The 19711-nt window shown below is 36.7% G+C and overlaps 1 protein-coding gene across 29 annotated transcripts in view; it reads left to right on the top strand.

Annotated features, from left to right (window-relative positions):
• TOGARAM1 (TOG array regulator of axonemal microtubules 1) overlaps positions 1-19711 on the top strand; it is a 75847-nt gene that overhangs the window by 38213 nt on the left and 17923 nt on the right. For 12 of the 29 annotated variants that reach the window (XR_014818018.1, XR_014818019.1, XR_014818021.1 and 9 more), the window contains 4 exons: positions 7563-7661; positions 9019-9191; positions 9942-10095; positions 15500-15653. Coding sequence is in view for 16 of the 29 variants with exons in the window: in XM_005659921.4 (XP_005659978.1) it covers positions 7563-7661; positions 9019-9191; positions 9942-10095; positions 15500-15653 (580 nt within the window). In the remaining 13 variants the exon portion in view is untranslated. Of the gene's footprint in view, positions 1-7562; positions 7662-9018; positions 9192-9941; positions 10096-15499; positions 15654-19711 lie in introns of those variants that run through there. The other 17 variants (XR_014818020.1, XM_021101137.2, XM_084980335.1 and 14 more) reach the window with 4 other exon arrangements.

Raw genomic sequence — 19711 nt, forward strand, 5'->3', positions numbered from 1 at the left:
CTGGTTAATTATAGTAGCCTTCTGACAAGACATTTTGCCTCTTAATTTTCATTTCTTTTTAATCTAGGCTGCACACTCTTCCAGAATTATCTTCTAAGGTACAGTTATCTTCTCTTCCATACTCAAAACCTTGAATGAATTTCACAGAATACATTTCCTACTCTATAGCATAGTTTTTAAGACTCTAATAATATTGTCTCAGTTTACCTTTCTTGCATTGCCACTTATTATTCCTCTTTTCATACCTTATGCTCTAGCATTTGTAGTACTAGAAGTTTTCTTTGTACAATCTGCCTGGATGCCCTTTCCTAATTTTAATATGTCCAGATCATGTCTACTTTTAAATACTGACTGAAAGCCATTTTTTTTAGAAATCTTTCCCCATTTTTCTGGTCTGGGGTAGCATAAGATACTTTAAGATACTGTCTTCTTTGAGTTACTGCTATGGTGCAATAGGTAAATAATCCAACTGCAGAAACTCAGGTTACTGCAGAGGCATGGGTTCGATTCCCAGCCTAGTGCATTAGGTAAAGGATCTGGCATTGCCACAGCTGTGGCTTGAATTTGATCTCTGGGCCAGCAACTTCCACATGCCACAGTGCAGCCCCGAAGAAAAAAAATAGTAAAAGTAACATTAAAAATGATTATTTATGACAGCCTCTCTGATAAATGAAACTAAATTATATAAAGATAATAGGTTCCTCATGAGATTTATCTAATTATCAATCATCTCTTAATAATTTATGCATAGATTTTATGTTTGTGAACTATTGTGGAACAAATTGCTCTATTTACAGAGATTTGTTTCTCTTAGTCACTGAACACTTTTTGTGGCTACCTGATGTTTCTGTAATTATATTTTGCTTTTCATTTTTTCTGCCTTATAACATTCAGCTAACTTTTATTTTTTGCCACCCTGTGGCATGTGGAGTTCATGGGCCAGGAATCAACTTCAAGCCACACTTGAGACCTATGCTGCAGCTACAGCAACACTGGATCCTTTAACTTACTGTGCTAGGCCAGGGGTTGAAGCTGTATCCTGGCACTGCAGAGATACTGCTAATCCCATTGTGCCACATCAGGAACTCCTCATCTAAAATTTATGTAGAACACCTACTCCGTGTCAAGCACTGTACTCATAGTGTCTTGAAAAGAATGATAATCAAAACTAAACTTAGGTCCTATCCATATAAAGTTTACAGTCTCATAGGAGAGAGAATAATTAAATAAATAGTCATACACTGAGATAGAAGTTAACTTAGGAAAGTAAAATTGACTTGATCTGTTTTCATGAGTTAACTTTCTTTCATGGTTACCCTCAATTATCATACTGTGATTATTTTCTTATATATCTTTGCTAGTCTTAACATATATATATATATGTCATATATAAACTTCTTAAAAGAAGAAAGGTTTCTTTCCCTCCAGTGCCTAGTCCAAACTATGTATTCTTTTTAGCTTTTTTAATTGAAGTATAGTAGTGTTACTGTCAGTTGTACAGCAAAGAGATTCAGTTATATAGATACATTTTTCATATTATTTTCCACTATCAGTTATTATAGGATACTGAATATGGTTCCCTGTGCCATATAGTAAATCCTTGGTGTTTATCTTGTTTCCATATAGTAGTTTTTATATGTTAATTCCATACCCCTAATTTATCCCTTGACTTACTTCTATGCCCTTTTGATAACCATAAGTTTGTTTTCTATATCTGTGAGTCTGATTCTGTTTAGTGTATAGATTCATTTGTACTATTTCATAGACCCCAGACATAAATGATATTATATAATATTTGTCTTCCTCTAACTTCACGTAGTATCATATTCTCTAGGTCCCTCCACGTTCCTGCAAATGGCATTATTTCATTCATTTTTATGGCTGAGTAATATTCCTGTGTGTGTGTGTGTGTGTGTGTGTATGTGTGTACCACATCTTCTTAAACCAATCAGCTGTTGATAGGCACTTGGGTTGTTTGCATTCTAGGTAATGCTGTTGTGAACATTGAGTTACATATATCTTTTTGAATTAGTGGTTTTGATTTTTTCTAGATATATACTGAGGAGTGGAATTGCTGAATCATATGGTAATTCTAGTTTTAGTTTCTAAGGAAACTCCATGCTGTTTTCTATAGTGGCTACACCAATTTTCATTCCCACCAATGGTATATGAGGGTTCCCTTTTCTCCACATCCTCTCCAGTATTCATTATTTGAAGACTCTCTGAAGACAGCCATTCTACTGGTGTGAGGCCATACCTTGTTGTGATTTTTGATTTGCATTTATCTAATAATTAATGATGTTGAGCATCTTTCATGTGCTGAGTGGCCATCTGTATATCTTCTTTGGAGAAATCTCTTAAATCTTCAGCTTGATCTTGATTGGGTTTGGGTTTTTTGATATTGGATTGTATGAAATGTTTGTATATTTTGGATATTAACCTCTTGTTGGTTGCATCATTTACAAATATTTTCTCCCATAGGTTGCCTTTTCATTGTGTTGATGATTTCCTTTGCTATGCAGAAACTTTTTAAGTTTGATTAGATCCCAGTTATTTATTTTTGCTTTTACTTTTTTTGCCTTGGGAGACTGATCCTAGAAAATATTGCTGTGATTTATGTCTGAAAACATTTTGCCTGTATTCTCATCTAGGAGTTTTACAATGTCATGTCTTATATTTAAGTCTTAAAGCCATTTGGAGTTTAGTTTTTGTATACAGAGAGTGTTGTAATTTCATTGATTTACATGTAGCTGTCCAGCTTTCCCAATGCCATTTACTGAAAAGAATGAAAACTTCCCAAACCTAAAGAAGGAAACAGATATCCAGGTTCATGAAGCACAGAGGGTCCCAGACAAGATGAACCCAGTCAGATACACACCAAGAGGTATCATATTTAAAATGGCAGAAGTTTAAGATAAAGATTCTAAAGACGGCAAGAGGAAAACAAAAGGGTCAGTTACAAGGAACCCCCATTAGGCCATTGGCTTATTTCTTTGCAGAAACATTGAAGGCCAAAATGGAGTGGCATTATATATTCAAAGTCCTGAAAGGGAAAAACCTGCAACCTAAGATACTCTGCCAATTTAGATTATCACACAAATAAAAGACATACAGTTGGAGTTCCCATCGTGGCTCAGCAGAAATGAATCTTGCTAGCATTCATGAGGACACAGGTTTGTTCCATGGCCTCACTCATTGGGTTAAGGATCCAGCATTGCCATGAACTGTGGTGTAGGTCACAGACATGGCTCATATCTGGCATTGCTGTGGCTGTGGCATAGGCTGGCAGCTACATCTCCAATTCAACTTCTATCCTGGGGACCTCCATATGCCTCACTTGTGGGCTGTTAAAATTTACAGTTAATTCACAAAAACCAAAAAGAAAGAAGCTCGAGCATAATACACAAGAAAGTTATCAAACTACAAAAGAAAAAAGAAATGAACAAAGAACTACAAAATCAACTGGAAAACAAGGCTTAAAATGCCAATAAGTACATGCCTATCAATAATTATTTTAAATATCAGTGGACTAAATGTTCCAACCAAAAGGTACAGAGTGGTAAATTAGATTTTTAAAAAAAGAAGCCTGCAAGGAGTTCCCATTATGGTGCAGCAGAAACAAATCCGACTAGGAACCATGAGGTTGTGGATTCAATCCCTGGCTTTGCTCGGTGGGTTAAGGATCTGGCGTTGCCATGTGCTGTGGTATAGGACGCAGATGCAGCTCGGATCTGGCATTGCTGTATCTCTGGCGTAGGCTGGCAGCAACTGCTCTGACTAGACCCCTAGCCTGGGAACCTCCATATGCTATGGGTGCAGCCCTAAAAAAAAAAGAAGCCTGCAAGAGATGCACCTTAGGGTAAAAGACACACACAGATTGAAAATGAGAGGATGGTGAAGTTCCTCTCATGGCTCATTGGAAACAAATCTGACTAGTATCTATGAGGACTCAGGTTTGATCCTAGGCTTGCTCAGTGGGTTAAGAATCTGGCATTGCCATGAGCTGTGGTGTAGTTGTGGTGTAGGTTGCAGATGCAGCTTGGATCCCATCTTGCTTTGACTGTGGTGTAAGCTGGCAGCTGACCCCTAGGCTGGGAACATCCATATGCTGTGGGTGTGGCCCTAAAAAGACAAGAAAAGGAGGGAATGGAAAAGATACTTCATGCAAGTGGAAATGGCAAGAAAGCAGGGGTGTCAATAAAGACAAAATAAGCTTTAAAACATAGTACATAAGGAGTTCACACTGTGGCACAGTGGGTTAAGGAAAGAGCATTTTCTCTGTGGCAGTGGGTTTGATCCCTAGCCTGTTGCAGTAGGTTAAGGATTGCCACACCTCAATGCAGATTGCCACACCTGTTCCATAGGTTGCAGCTGTGGCTCATATTTGATCTTTGGCCTAGAAACTTCCATGTGGTATGTGTGTGGTATGGGTATGACTAAAAAAAAGTCCAAAAGTAAAACAATGAAGGATATTATATAATTATAAAGGGATCAATTCAAGAAGAGGATGTTACATTTGTTGACTTATATGCACCCACTGTGGGAGCACCTAAATATATAAAACAAATATAACAGACATGAAGGGAGAAATTGACAGGAGTACAATAATAGAGACATTTACACCCCACTGAGATCATTGGACACATCTTACAGACAGAAAGTCAGTAAAGCAACAGAGTTCCTAAATGACACAGTAGACCAGTTGGACTTAATTGATATCTACAGGACATTATATCCACAAAAACAAGAATACACATTCTTGTCAAGTGCACGTGGAACATTCTCTGTGATAGACCATATATTAGGCCACAAAAGAACCCTCAACAAATTTAAAAAGACAGAAATTAATTCAAGCATTTTTTCTGACTACAGTGGTATGATACTAGAAATCAACCACACAAAGAAAAATGGGGAAAAAGGTCACATGAGGACTAAACAACATACTACTAAAAAAAAAAAAAAAAGTCAACAATGAAATCAAAGAGGAAGTCAGAAGTTATTTTAAGACAAACAACAGTTAGAAACACAGCCTTACAAAATCTGTGGGATGCAGCAAAAGCAGTTCTAAGAGGGAAGTCTATAGTAATAGAGACCCTCTTTATGAAACAAGAAAAATCTCAAAATAAGGAACCTAATCTACCACTTAGAAAGAAAAAGAAGAACAGACAAAATCCAAAGTCAGCAGAAGAAAGGAAATAAAGACATACCAGAGAGGAAATATTTTAAATAGAGATCAAGGAAACAATATAAAAGATCAGTAAAACTAAGAACTGCTTTTTTAAAAAGATAAACAAAAGTGACATATCTCTAGCCGAGTTTACCAAGGAGAGGACCCAAATAAGCAAAATAAGAAATGAAAGAGGAGGGAGTTCCCATCGTGGCACAGCAGAAACAAATCCAACTAGGAACCATGAGGTTGTGGGTTTGATCCCTGGCCTTGTTCTGTGAGTTAAGGATCCGGTGTTGCTTTGAGCTGTGGTGTAGGTCACAGAAGTGGCTCAAATCTGGAGTTGCTGTGGCTCTGCCGTAGGCCTGCAGCTACAGCTCCTATTCTATCCCTAGCCTGGGCACCTCCATATGCCTTGTGTGCATCCGTAAAAGGACAAAAAAAAAAAAAAAAAAAAAAAAGATATAGCAGTTAATATTGCAGATATCCAAAAAATCATGAGAGAATACTATGAACAGTTATATGCAAACAAATTGGCAACTTAGAATAAATGGTCAAGTTTCTAGAAATACATAGCCTTCCAAAATTGAGTCAAGAAGAAACAGATAATTTGACCAGACTGATCACTAGATGTTAAATAGAAGGGATAATAGAATAAGAATAATTCCTTGCAAACAAAAGTCCAGTACCAGATGGCTTCACTGGGAAATTCTACCAAATATACAAAGAAGAACCTATACCTATCCTTTTCAAACTCTTCAGAAAGGTTGAAGAGAGGGGAATACTCCCAAATTCATACTGTGAAGCCACCATCACCCTGATACCAAAACCAAAAAAATGTCATAACAAATAAAATTCAGGCAAATATATTATTAATATAAATGCAAAATTCATCAACAAAATATTAGCAAACTGAATCCAACAATCCATGAATACATGAAACAATCCAACAATACATGAAAAGGATCATACACCATCATCTTGATCATGTTGATCAAGTTAGATTCCTTTCAGGGTTTCAAGTATGGTTCAACGTACACAAATCAATCAATGTGATAAACCACATTAACGAAAGAGAAGATGGAAAACCATATGATCATGTCAATAGATGCAGAAAAAGCATTTGGTAAAATCCAGTATCCGTGATAAAAAACACTCACCTACATGAGTGTAGAGGGAACATATCTCAACATTAACAAAAGCTATTTACAAGAAACCTAGAGCCAACATAATACTTAATAGTGAAAAGCTGAAAGCTTTCCCACCAAATTCAGGAGCAAGATAAGAATGCCCACTCTCAGCAGTTCTGTTCAACATAGTATTGGAAATCCTAGCCACAGGACTCAAACAAGAGAAAGAAATAAAAGATAACCCAAATTGAAAGGAAAGAGGTAAAACTGTCACTATTTGTAAATGACATGATACTCTATATAGAGATCTCTAAAGACTCCACACAAAAACTATTAGAACTAGTAAATGAATTCCTCATGTTGATAGGATACAAAATTAATAGACAAGAATCTATTGAATTTACTTAAAATAACAATATAATACCAAAAAAAGAAAGTAAAAGAACAGTCTTGTTTAAACTCATGTTGGAAGTTCACTGGTGGAACAGTAAGTTAAGGATCTGGCATTGTCACTGCTGTGACTTGGGCCACTGCTATGGAATGGGGTTGATCACTGGCCCAGAAACTTCCACATGCCACAGGTGCAGCCAAAAATAAATCAAAAAATAAAATTGAGTAAAATAAGTACCTAGAAATAAACTTTAACCACAGAGGTAAAAGACCTATATGCTAAAGACTATAAAACAGTGATAAAGGAAATTGAAGATAATTTTTTAAAAAATGGAAAAATATCCCATGACCTTGGATTGCAAGAATTAATATTGTTAAAATAGCCATACTACACAAAGCAAACCATAGATTTAATGTGATCCCAATCAAAATACCCATGACATTTTCCCCAGAACTAAAGCAAATAATACTAAAATTTATATGGAACCACAAAAAACCCAGAATTGCCAAAGCAATCCTGAGGAAAAAGAACAATGCTGGAGGCATAATCCTTCTAGACTTCAGACAATACTATAAAGCTACAGTAATCAAAACAGCATGGTATTAGCACAAAAACAGATAGCTAGATCAGTGGAAAAGAATAGAGAACCCAGAAATAAACCCACAAACTACAATCAACTAATCTATGACAAAGGAGGCAAGAGTATACATTTGACAAACCAAGTGTTTTATTTATAAATATTTACTGAGTTAGTAAACATGTCTGAGTAAATTGTGAATTCTTTATATGAATTTTTAGTTTTAAAAGACCATGTTAAAATATTCAAAAATACTATATTAGTATTTTTAAATGTATGTTTTGTTGGTTTCTTTAGGATTTACAGGGTCATCTTCAAATTTCCAGCAAATTTCCAGTTTTGACCTCATATCTACAAATACCTTATCAGAAGATTCAGTTGTAGTTGTTGGAAAAGGTATTTCAAAGTTATTTAGCTTTTTGATTTTATGTTCTTCACACATAAGTGAAGCATATTAATAAAGAATAGAGAAGAGTGTGTTTCAGGTGTTGAATAGAACTTTTAGTTTTCAAAGATTTTTAAATTGAGGAGTTCCCTTGTGGTGCAGTGGGTTAAGGATTTGGCATTGTCACTGCAGTGGCTTACGTTGTTGCTGTGGCTCAGGTTTGATTCCTGGTCTGGCAACTTTGACATGCCATGGACATGGCCAAAAAAAAAATGTACAATAGAAAGAATTAAAAATGAATACTTAATATCTTATTTCTATCCTCTAACAAAACTAAGGTAAATTTACGTCAGTAATTTTCAGAGTGATGTTATATGACAGCTGCAGTTTAGGTATTTCTAAGGCACTTTTAGGATAGTATGGACTGCTTCATCATTGTTTAAATTCGAATAGTGGTCCTTATTCATGGCTTAGTAGTCCATATAAATTGATGTAATTGTATTATCTTCCACACAATGTCTAGACACTTAATTAACATCTCTTGCATACTTTAGGATGGTTAGGAGATCTTTGAACAACTTATTTGCACAAATCCTTTAACACTAGTGTTTTTTTTTCCCCAGCTTTGTTGAGGTAAATTGATGAATAAATCTGTAAGATATTTAAAGTGTACAACATGGTGATTTGATATCCGTATATATTGTGAAAGGACTCCCCTATTAAGTTCATTATGCATTCCAGCCAGCTTCTTTTTTAATTAAAAACTGGAATGTGAGGTTAAACATTGAGAGTATACATCTTATTTCTGGTAAATGGAATAAGATGCTTAGAAACCTTTCCTTACTTCTTTGCTTGAGAGTTTCATTAAGTTAATTTAGGCCCTACTCACAGTGGCTCCAACCTACACCTACTTTGTTATTCCTCTATTTGCCTTGTGCCCAACCAGACTAATTTATTCACTCACATATATGCTTTCTAATTGTTCAGCTCTGCTTATGAGCATTCCCATCTCATAGGATGTCCTCCCCTCCTTCCTCATTTATCTATCCTAGTCATTATCTTTCAATTCCAGTTCAAATCCTTGCTCCGTGAAACCGTCTTAAACTCCCAGATCACACCAACCTTACAAACTCAGACCTTAAAGAACTTATGTGGTTCTCACTTTATATTATCATAAAATGGCTTGTAATACCTCTTACCCTGTTAGGGTGTTTATATTGTATGATTATTTAACATGCTTTTCTTATTAACTGTATTGTTTACTTCTTGAGGGCAAGAAGTAAACAATACAGTTGTCTTAAAACTTTGTTGTCTTGAATGACATCACATAAATACTTAATGACTCTTTTGATGGTTGGTTCCTTTCAGGGGTGTTTGGAAGTCCAAATTCAGCACCAGCAGCCTGCAGCCAATCAGTGATATCTTCTGTGGAAAATAGAGATACGTTTTCAATTAAAAGTATTGAACCACCATCAGGGATTTATGGAAGAGCAGTCCAGCAGAGCATTCCATCATATGTTGATGTTGAGAATGAAAAAGATGTAAGGTTATTTGCTAATTATTAGGCTAAATTTAAGCCTATCATACATCATTGTTTGTGTATATCAGATTTGGGGTGTGAAAATGTTTTGATTAAAATTTTTTAAATCTCAGTGTAATTGAAATTTGTGATTTTTTAATCATTTAAATGATAAATTATTCACCTTTTCCTCCAAATATGTTTTCATTCTGGTGTAAAATACTTTAGCATACTTTATTTATTTATTTATTTATTTGTCTGTCTTTCGTCCTTTTAGGGCCGTACCCGTGGCATATGGAGGTTCCCAGGCTAGGAATCGAATCAGAGCTGTAGCTGCCAGCCACAGCAACATCAGATCCGAGCCACATCTGCAGCCTACATCACAGCTCACAGCAACGCCAGATCCTTAACCCACTGAGCGAAGCCAGAGATCGAACCCTCAACCTCATGGTTACTAGTCAGATTTGTTTCCGCTGTGCCACAACAGGAACTCCTAGCATACTTTATACTCTACATGTACTCCGTGTGTGTGTGTGTATGTGTGTGCAACAATTTTCTAGGAAATACTCAAGGATTAACAAACTAGTTAATCTTCAGGTACAAATTTAGTTGGAGATTAGCACTATGTAATTATACTCAGTTTTAGAATTTTTGCAATAAGGACTAAGAAGTATATAGTTTATTTTGTATGGTTTACAGTTGTCTGAAATGAAGTATTTTTTAAATGTCAGAATCCCTGAAAAGTTTCAGGTATTTCAACTTTTTCATGCAGATTAAAGTTTCTATTTCAAAATCTACTTATGACAAGATGAGACAAAAGAGAAAAGAGGAAAAAGAACTTTTTGACATTAAAGATTGTGAAAAGAAGGAACAGAATCACTGGGAACAAATGAAGCATACAGGAACTGAGAAAATAGTGTCTGAAAGTAAGTGGAATTGAATGTTTAGTGTGTGTTTTTTTTTTTTAATTAGTGATATTTTAAAACTAGTGTACTATGGTTTAAGTGAGGGTGACATGGCTAATATGTTGAACTGAAACACGAATTTGCAAGATCCAGTAGCAACTATTTTTTGTGTGTGTGTGTGTGTCTTTTTTAGGGCTGCATCCGCCACATATGGAGGTTCCCAGGCTAGGGGTCAAATCGGAGCTACAGCTGCCAGCCTATACCATAGCTCATGGCAATGCCGCATCCTTAACCCACTGAGAAGGTCAGGGATCGAACCTGCATCCTCAAGGTTGCTAGTCACGTTCATTAACTGCTGAGCTGTGATGGGAACTCCTCCACATCTATTATAACAAATATTTTTTCTCATAAAAAGGAAGTTGATTGTTTTTCTCCTTTCTGGACTTAAATATTTGAGGGGATGAAGTGGGAAAATAAAGAGTAATGTTACAAATGCTTATTAAAGCTGAAGATACCACATGTGGTTCAATGCATCTGTGATAGAAAGAACATTAACCCAGCAGGAGTCAGTAAACAGACCTAGCTTCTTTAGTATTAGTTCTTCCTTCTAATTAGCTTTGTGACCTGAAAACAGCTTTCTATTTTCTGGCCATATAAATATCTAAATTTTCTCAAAGACTCAGATATCTCAAAGATCTCATCCTTGCTTCCTGGAAATACTCCTGTTTTGCTGAAGAGTGAAATGTGAGGCTGGTTTATTAGATCAAGATCTAAAAAGTCATTGCATTTATCATTTGGGCAGCCTGTCATTGAGTACTTAATAGTTTCTATACCTGGTCAAGAGTAAGCTCCATGGAGTTCCTACTGTGGCACAACCAGATCGGTGGCATCTTGGGAGCTTGGGACGTGGGTTCAGTCCCCAGCCCAACATAGTGGGTTAAGAACCTGGCATTGCCGTAGCTGCAACTAGGTTGCTACTGTGGCTTGGATCTGATCCCTGACCCAGGGACTCCATATGCTACAGGGTGGCCAAAAATAAAAAAGAGAGAAAAAAAAGAAAGAAAAAAAAAAAAGCTCCATGTTTCCTGCACTGTTTTTATTTTTTTAGCTTATTTACTTATTTATTTTGAGAAGGGGAACCTCGCAGCTTGTGGAGGTTCCCAGGCTAGGGGTCGAATTGGAGCTGCAGCTGACAGCCTACACCACAGCCACAGCAATGTGGGATCTGAGCCTCTTCTGAGACCTATACCACAGCTCACAGCAACGCCAGATCCTTAACCCACTGAGCAAGGCCAGGGATCGGACCTGCGTCCTCATGGATATTAGTCAGGTTCATTAACCACTGAGCCACAGCAGGAACTCCTCCTGTGCTGGGTTTTTTTTTGGAATTTTTTTTGTTTTTTTCTAGGGCCATACCTTCGGCATATGGAGGTTCCCAGGCTAGGGGTCTAATCAGAGTGTAGCTGAGGCCTGCGCCAGAGCCACAGCAACACTGGATCCAAGCCTCGTCTGTGACCTACACCACAGCTCATGGCAACGCCAGATCCTTAACCCACTGATTGAGACCAGGAATCGAACCCACAACCTCATGGTTCCTAGTCGGATTCGTTAACCATGGAGCCACTACGGGAACTCCTGTGCTGTTTTTAAAAATATTGACTAGGAGGGGCTTTTTTGTGTTTTTTGTTTGTTTTTTTAATTTTATGGCCACACTAGTGGCATATGACAGTTTGCAGGCCAAGAGTTTAATCTGAACCACAGCTGCAACCTTCTGAGAGCTGTGGCAGTGCTGGATCATTTATAACCCACTGCACTGGGCCACGGATTGAATGCATACCTCTGCAGTGACCTGAGCCACTGCAGTCAGATTCTTAACCCATTGCACCATGGTTAAGAATAGTAACTTAGGTTTTAGGTATAGTGGCAACAAGGAAAAAAATCAGAGGTTGAAATGAGAAAATTATGTGAACTATGATAAATATTAAAAATTACTGCTGGAGTTCCCTTGTGATACAGTGGGTTAAGGATCTGGCATTGTCACTGCTGTGGCTCAGGTCACTGCTATGCCATGGTTTGATCCCTGACCCAGAAACTTCCATATGCTGCAGGCACGGCCAAAAAAACCTGCTTACTTTTGTTTACTAATTGTTTCTGAGGATTAAACTGTGAAGTATAATAAGCATTCTTAAATTTATGTTCGGTCTGAAGTTTGGGTGTTGACTAAAAACCCACGAAGTATAGAAAAAAAATAAATATGTAAATGTGACCTTGGGTGGCATACTTAACCTCTCCCAAAAATGAATATAAAAGAGAATTGAACTAGATGAATACTGGCAGTTATCCCTAGCTTATATTTCTTTTATAGTGCAAGAAATATAGGAAACTTTTTAAAAATCCTCAGGAGATCCTGTTGTGGCTCAGCGGGTTACAAACCCCACTCGTATCCATGAGAATGCACGTTCAATCCCTGGCCCTGCTCAGTGGTTAAGGATCCGGTATTGCTGTGAGCTGTGGTGTAGGTCACAGACGTGGCTTGGATTCTGCATTGCTGTGGCTGTGGCGCAGGCCGGCAGCTGCAGCTCTCATTGGACCCCTAGTCTGGGAATTTCCATATGCTGTAGGTGCGGACCTAAAAAAAAAGAAAGAAATGCTGTATCCTGAAAATTATTAATAATTGTTGAGAGTTTGCCTCATAAGAGATGTTGGCCTGTAAAATTACTGGTATATGCCTAAGTAGCAGTTAAGTTTTGATATATATGATGTTTAAGCTTGTTTTTATCGTTGTTAAATAATTTTAACAATTATGTTATTAATGTTATAAATGTTATAAAATCTAGGAGGAGGAAAACCTACAAAAGTCAGTAATTAACAGTAGGAATAGAAATATAAATAGTAGCAAATAATACAAATAGTAACAAGTCATAAATTTTTCTATATTCATTTTTGCTAGACATCAACTAATTTTGTGATTTTTGCCTATAATATAGGCTTTACAAATTTTATTTCTACAAAATATAAGGAGAATGCTTCCTTGAAATCACCCTTACATTATTGAAACAGAAGAATATGCTTGCAAGATAAATACAAAAAGTGAGAGGAAGCTTTTAGAAACTATTTTAACAATTTGACGTTGTCACAACACTTTTATTGTATTTTAGAAAAGTATCAGTCTACAAAAGTGGAAGTTTAAAAAAGAATGGAGTTCCCTGGTGGCTCAGCATGTGAAGGATCTGGCATTGTCACTGCTGTGGCTTGGGTTCGATCCCTGGCTGGGGAGCTTCCACAAGCTCCAGGTGTGGCCAAAATAAAAATGTTTTTAAAGTATAAAAACCTTAGAAGTTCCCTTTGTGGCTCAGTGGTTAACGAACCTAACTAGGAACCATTAGGATGCTGGTTTGATCCCTGCTCGCTCAAAATAAGGATCTGGCATTGCCATGAACTGTGGTGTAGGTTGAAGCCGAGGCTTGGATCCTGAGTTGCTGTGGCTATGGTGTAGGCTGGCAGCTGTAGCTCCAATTTGACCCCTAGCCTGGGAACTCCCACATGCCATAGGTGCGGTCCTAAAAAAAAAAATTTTTTTTTTAATGTAAAAACCTTAGTTCATGCAGCACTGCTTTAAATTGATATTCTGTACACTTCCTTCTCCAGAGTAATATTGGGGGGGGGGGTTCCTCACACTTTTTAAGGTGAAAACAGTAGAAATATTGGTATAATCCCAAGGTTGATAATTTGAAATTTATCAGTGTCCCTTCCTAGTGAGTTATTCTCCCATGAGAATGAGAGTGGAGTTGATGTAGAGAGGGAATCCTTAAAACTTTAGCATCAGTTTCTTCACCTCTAATGTAGGAAAATAATAACCATCACATAGTATTATTGAATGATGGTTAATAGTGCTATTTTGTATTTGCTGTTCTTTCTGGCTTGTGAAATTCCAAGGCTGAAGGGTTTTTTGTTGTTGTTGTTTTTGTTTGTTTTTTTGCTTTTTAGGGCTGCACCCAAGGCATATGGAGGTTCCCAGGCTAGGGGTCCAGTCCAAGCTACAGCTGCTGGCTACACCACAGCTCACAGCAACACCGGATCTGTAACCCACTGAGCGAGGCCAGGGACCGAGCCCCTCAACCTCATGGTTCCTGTTCAGATTTGTTTCCACTGCACCACGATGGGTACTCTGAAGGATTTTTTTTTAATACACATCAGTCTTACATAGGATACCTAGTGAGGATGCATCTGAATTACCAAAAAAAGAAAAATAATGAAGTCTATAATATTCTTTGTCACAGAGATTTTCTTCAAATATGATTTGCTCTAACAAAAACTGGTTCTAATTTATCACTACAGTAATCTAAAATACTATATTCCTTTTTTTACATGTCTCTTCTTATATTGTATATGGTAAGTTTCTTTAAAGCAGGAATTCTGACTTAGATTTTTTTATATAAAATTGAGGGTGATAGTGGACCTAGATATAAATCCAGCCTTCACTGCTTATTAACATTGAGACCTTGAACACATTTCTTAGCCTTTGTAAAATTCAATTATTTACTCATCTGTGAAATAAAGATAGGGAGACTATCTATCTCAGCTTTGTTGAGAGAATTAAATGTGAAGTTTGTAAAGCATTTATCACAGCACATGACACAAAATATATAGTAAATGTTAACTAATATCATTAATACTTTTCTTGCCTTTGGATTTGAATTGCATCCAAATATGTAATCAGTATACAACATCAAGCGAAAAATTTCTTATATTTGTATCTTGTGTTTCTTCTAATGTTTTCTTACAAATAGCATAGTTGATACATTTATTATAGTTATTTTCTTCTGCTTAATATTACCTTTTAAAATACCTCTTGGGAGTTCCCATTGTGGCTCAGCAGTAATGGAACCCAACTAGTATCCATGAGGTTCAATCCCTGGCCTTGCTCAGTGGGTTAAGGAGCCAGCGTTGCCGTGAGCTGTGGTATAGGTCGCAGACGTGGCTTGGATGCTGCATTGCTGTGGCTGTGGTATAGGCCGGCAGCTATAGCTCCATTTCAACCTCTAGCCTGAGAACCTTCATATGCCTAAAAAGCAAAAAAAAAAAAAAAAAAAAAAAAGCTAGGCTTTGTTCCATGACACATGGACTGAAAAACCACAGTCCTAAAAAGCAAAAAAAAAAAAAAAAAAAAAAAAGCTAGGCTTTGTTCCATGACACATGGACTGAAAAACCACATATATTTATGTTAAATGCAACTTAATAATTTTGTATATGAAAAAAGTTTTAAATAGCTTTGGTATCCAGGTATTACAATTTTCTTGAAGACTAAACTCATAGATGATGGTTTCTGTGAGAAATATTCATAGAATCTGTGATCCAGATATTATTTGTATCCCTTCATATCAGAGTTATATCATTCTTTATTTAGTATGTTTCTTGGTTTTAGATGAAACATCTCCTGGTGCCATTCCACAGTATAAAGAAAGGATGCCATCCGTCACACATAGTCCAGAAATAATGGATTCATCAGAACTACGGCCGTTTTCCAAACCAGAAGTAGCACTGATAGAAGCTCTGAGGCTTTTAGCTGATGAGGATTGGTGAGTTCACCATCCTTAACTTAAAACTAAGCTGAGTTCCAAAAGTTTTATGAAAAAAATTTTTAGAAACCTTGAAACATTTCCTCTGAAAATAGTCTTAGAAATTATTCTTTTAGTTCTGAGGCAATCTGAGTTCTTTTCATCTTATTAATGTAGCTGAACTCTGGTCTTAATACTACCAATTATATACCACAAGGATATATGTTAGCTTTATTTTGTATTATACAAATCTATTGGTATTAAATATAAATCTCATTGTTTCTTTAAGAGTTTCTCTGAAACATATCCTAAAACAATCCTGAAAATGCTTACCTCTTGGTACCACAGCTGCAGCAGCCACACTGTCAGCGCAGCCAATAACTCAAGGGAAACAAAGACAGTGCCATTCCACTTGCTTCAACTGGAACATCTGTTGGCTGCCCTTGTCCCATTTCCTCCCTTATTCCTCAGTCTCTCTCTCCATCCCCATCAGTTTTGCATCTTTACTAGGTCATTATATTCATCAACATAAAAATGTGCTATAGTATTTCCTATTTTTTAAAAACTTTCCCAAACCACCAGTCTTCACATTTCTTTTCTTTCCCCTTTTTAGCAAAAGACCTCAAAAAGCCTAATTCTTTGTGTCTACTTTTTCACCTCACATCTCTGCTTAGCCTTCTTTAATTGGCTTTCAATCCTCCCCACCATGACTGCCACTTTACTAAAACTGCACTAGTCATTTTTGCAGTTTGGGTATCTTTTAGCAGATTTTGCTAAATCTACACTGGTCGGTTATGTGTCTTCCTTGTACTTAGCCTCCCAACATCATTTGACACAATTGACACTCTGATACCCTTTTTTTTCATTTCACCTTAGAAAAATCAGAGACTCTTGGTTCTGTTCCTGCTTCATTACTTAATGGTTCCTTCTCTTCTGTTTGATTTCAAAATTGAGTGCTCCAGACTTTAATCACTGGTATTCTCTATCTGCATTCATTCCATAGATCTGGGCTGGCAGTCTTTTCCTGAAAAGAGCCGGATAGTAAAAATTTTAGGCTTTGCAATCCACATGTCTCTGTTGCAGCTACTCAACTGTGCTGTTGTAGTACAAAACAGCCTTAGACAGTATGAAAACAAATGAGCATGGTTATGTTTCAATAAACTTTACTTATAAAAATTTTACTTACAAATGAAAACTCTGGCAGGGCCAGATATGGTCTATGAGCCATGAATTGTAAACTCCTTTCTTAAATGATCATTCAGTTCTGTAGCTTTAAATTTCATCCATATTCTCATAAATGTGTATCTGAATCTCTGGTATCTTCTTGAGCTCTAGACTTGTAATCTAACTGTGTACTCGATACTTCCACTTGGCTGCCAATAGACATCTTAAATTTAACATGTCTAAAATAGAACTCTTGAACTCCTACTTCTTGCCAAAGTGGGTATCAGGCATTAGATCTGCTATCACATCTGAAAGAACTGAAGAAATCATACAAAATATATGAAACAGTGGTTTTCAGAATATTGTTCATCAGGCAATGAAAGACAGTGATCCCTGAGAAACAAGCAAGGTGAGCCCTACAGCTGCCCCTGCTTTATACCTACAGAGTCTCTGAGTCACAGCTCAGGGAGGGGAAAACCACGTAGATAGCAGCAGAGATGGAGGTAGAGCTGGAAGTCTGGAGGCCAAGATAGCTAGAATTTGCAAAGCAGAATGCCGGAGGAGGATGTGGCTTCTTAACTCTAGGAACCTTGAGAGGATTTATTTTCAAATGTTTAGCTGAGTACAGGTCAGGGCATGCGTGTAAAGCCAGAACAAGGACCACTCATTGAAGTTACAAAGAATAATCCCTGGAGCACATACAAGGCCAAGAATACCTTCTCTTCCCACCAGGAGAGTGGAAAATCTTATAATTCACCTAGCATTAGATAGAATACTCAGAAGAGTTTCGCTTCATCTATGGAATGAATAAGCCTTAGGCTAAAGACAGTTTTGGTTCCTCCAAACAAAGCTTAAAAACAAGTCTGACAGGATCAGACTTTCCAAATAATTTTTATCTCATAGCAAGTCTCAAAAATATTCATAGGAATACGAAACTAAGTTAAAATTCACAATGCCTGGCATCCAATAAAAAATTACCAGGTAGTTCCCGCTGTGGTGCAGTGGGCTAAGAATCCAACTGCAGCATCTCAGGATGCACGCAGCGGAGGTGTTGGGTTTGATTCCTGGTCCTGCTCAGTGGGTTAAGGATCCATTGTTTTCCACAGGTGGGGCTCGGATTCAATCCCTGGCCTGGGAACTTCCATATGCCGAGGGTGTAGACATTAAAAAAATCAGGCATACAAAGAAGCAGAAAAATACAACCCATAATTAGTGGACAAAGACATGATAACTATAGTTATCATTTTAATCCATGTGTTAAAGAAGCTAGAGGAAAGACACGAACAGAGAATCATGAGATGTAGAACTTGCAAAGTCATTTTGCAATATAATTTAACATGATTGAGGAAGTGATATACCATATTCACCCTCAAGAGGGCATGTATTACCAGGGAGCAGGAATCAAGCTACCATTTTAGAATTCTCTCTGTCACATCAGGAATAAAAAGGGCCATTTTATATTGATAAGAGGGTTAATTAATAAAGAAGACATGGCCTGAACATTTATTTACCATATAGTGGATCTTCAGAATACATTAAGCAAAAACCAATAGAACTGCAAGGAGGAATAAACAAATCTGCAATTATAATTGGGACTCCAACAACCTTCTCTCCTTAATTGATAGAACTAATAGAAAGAAAATCAGTAAGGATATAGAAAAGTTGAATTATTAATGAATGACATTATTGTCCAGCTTGATGTTTACAGAACATTCCACCTAAACAACAGAATGCATTCCCTTTTCTAGTTCACAAGGAGCATTTACAAAGAAAGACTGTGTTCTGGAACGTGAAACAAGTAATTTAAAAAGTTTAAAATTATACATATTTTGTTCTCTGACCAAAGTGGAATTAAATTAGAAATTGGAAACACATACCTAGAACATTTCTAAGTATTTGGAAACTAAATAACATACTTAAAAGTCATCACTGGTTCTAAGAAGAAATCATAAAGGAAATTAGAAAGTATTTAGAATTAAATGAAATTAAGAATGAAACATAAAATTGGTAGGATACAGCTAAATTAGAGGGGAGTTTATAGCACTGTAACACCTAAATATTAGAAAAGAAGAAAAGTTTTGTATCAGCGACCACAGCTTTCACCTTAAACTAAATCAGAAGATCAAATGAAGCCCAAAATTAGCTAAGAAAGGAAATAATAAAGATTGGAATGGAAATCAAGGAAATAGAAAACAAACAATAGAGGATATAAATGAAAGCAAAAGCAGGCTCTTGGAGAAGATAAACAAAACTGGTAAACTTCTAGTCAGACTGATAAAGAAAAAAGAGAGGAAACATCATATCAAAAATGAGAGAAGGAACATCACTACTGATCATACAGCTATTAAATAATAAAGGAATATGATAAACAGCTTTATGCCCATAAATTGGACAACTTAGTGAAGTGGACAGATACCTTGAATGCACAGTCTACCAAAACTCACTCAAAAAGAATTAGATAATTGTATAACCTGGATATCTATTGAGGAAATTTGAGTCTTTCCCACAAAGAAAGTTTCATGCTTGGATGGTTTTGCTAGTTAATTATACCAAATATTTAAGGAAGAAGTCACTTCTACCTAAATTTCTAGAACATTAAAGAGGTTGCTGTATTTCCCATCTCATTCTTTGAAGCCAAAATTATCCTGATAGCAAAACTGTACAGGTGAATGTTTCACATGAACTTGAAAAGTCTGCATTCTGTTGTTGATTGTAGTGTTTTTTGTTTTGTTTTTTAATTTTTTTCTTTTTAGGGCTGCAGGTGCAGCCTATGGAAGTTCCCAGGTTAGGGGTCAAATTGGAGCTACAGCTGCTAGCCTATACCACAGCCACAGCAATGCCAGATCCAAGCCTTGTCTACGACCTACACCACAGCTCATGGCAATACCAGTTACTTAACCACCTGATCGAGGCCA

This window comes from Sus scrofa, chromosome 1, assembly GCF_054392235.1.
Source record: "Sus scrofa isolate SSC_HxYL_T2T_F1_AM1 chromosome 1, Sscrofa_HxYL_maternal_Yorkshire_Landrace_v2.0, whole genome shotgun sequence".
Taxonomy (NCBI): Eukaryota; Metazoa; Chordata; class Mammalia; order Artiodactyla; family Suidae; genus Sus; species Sus scrofa.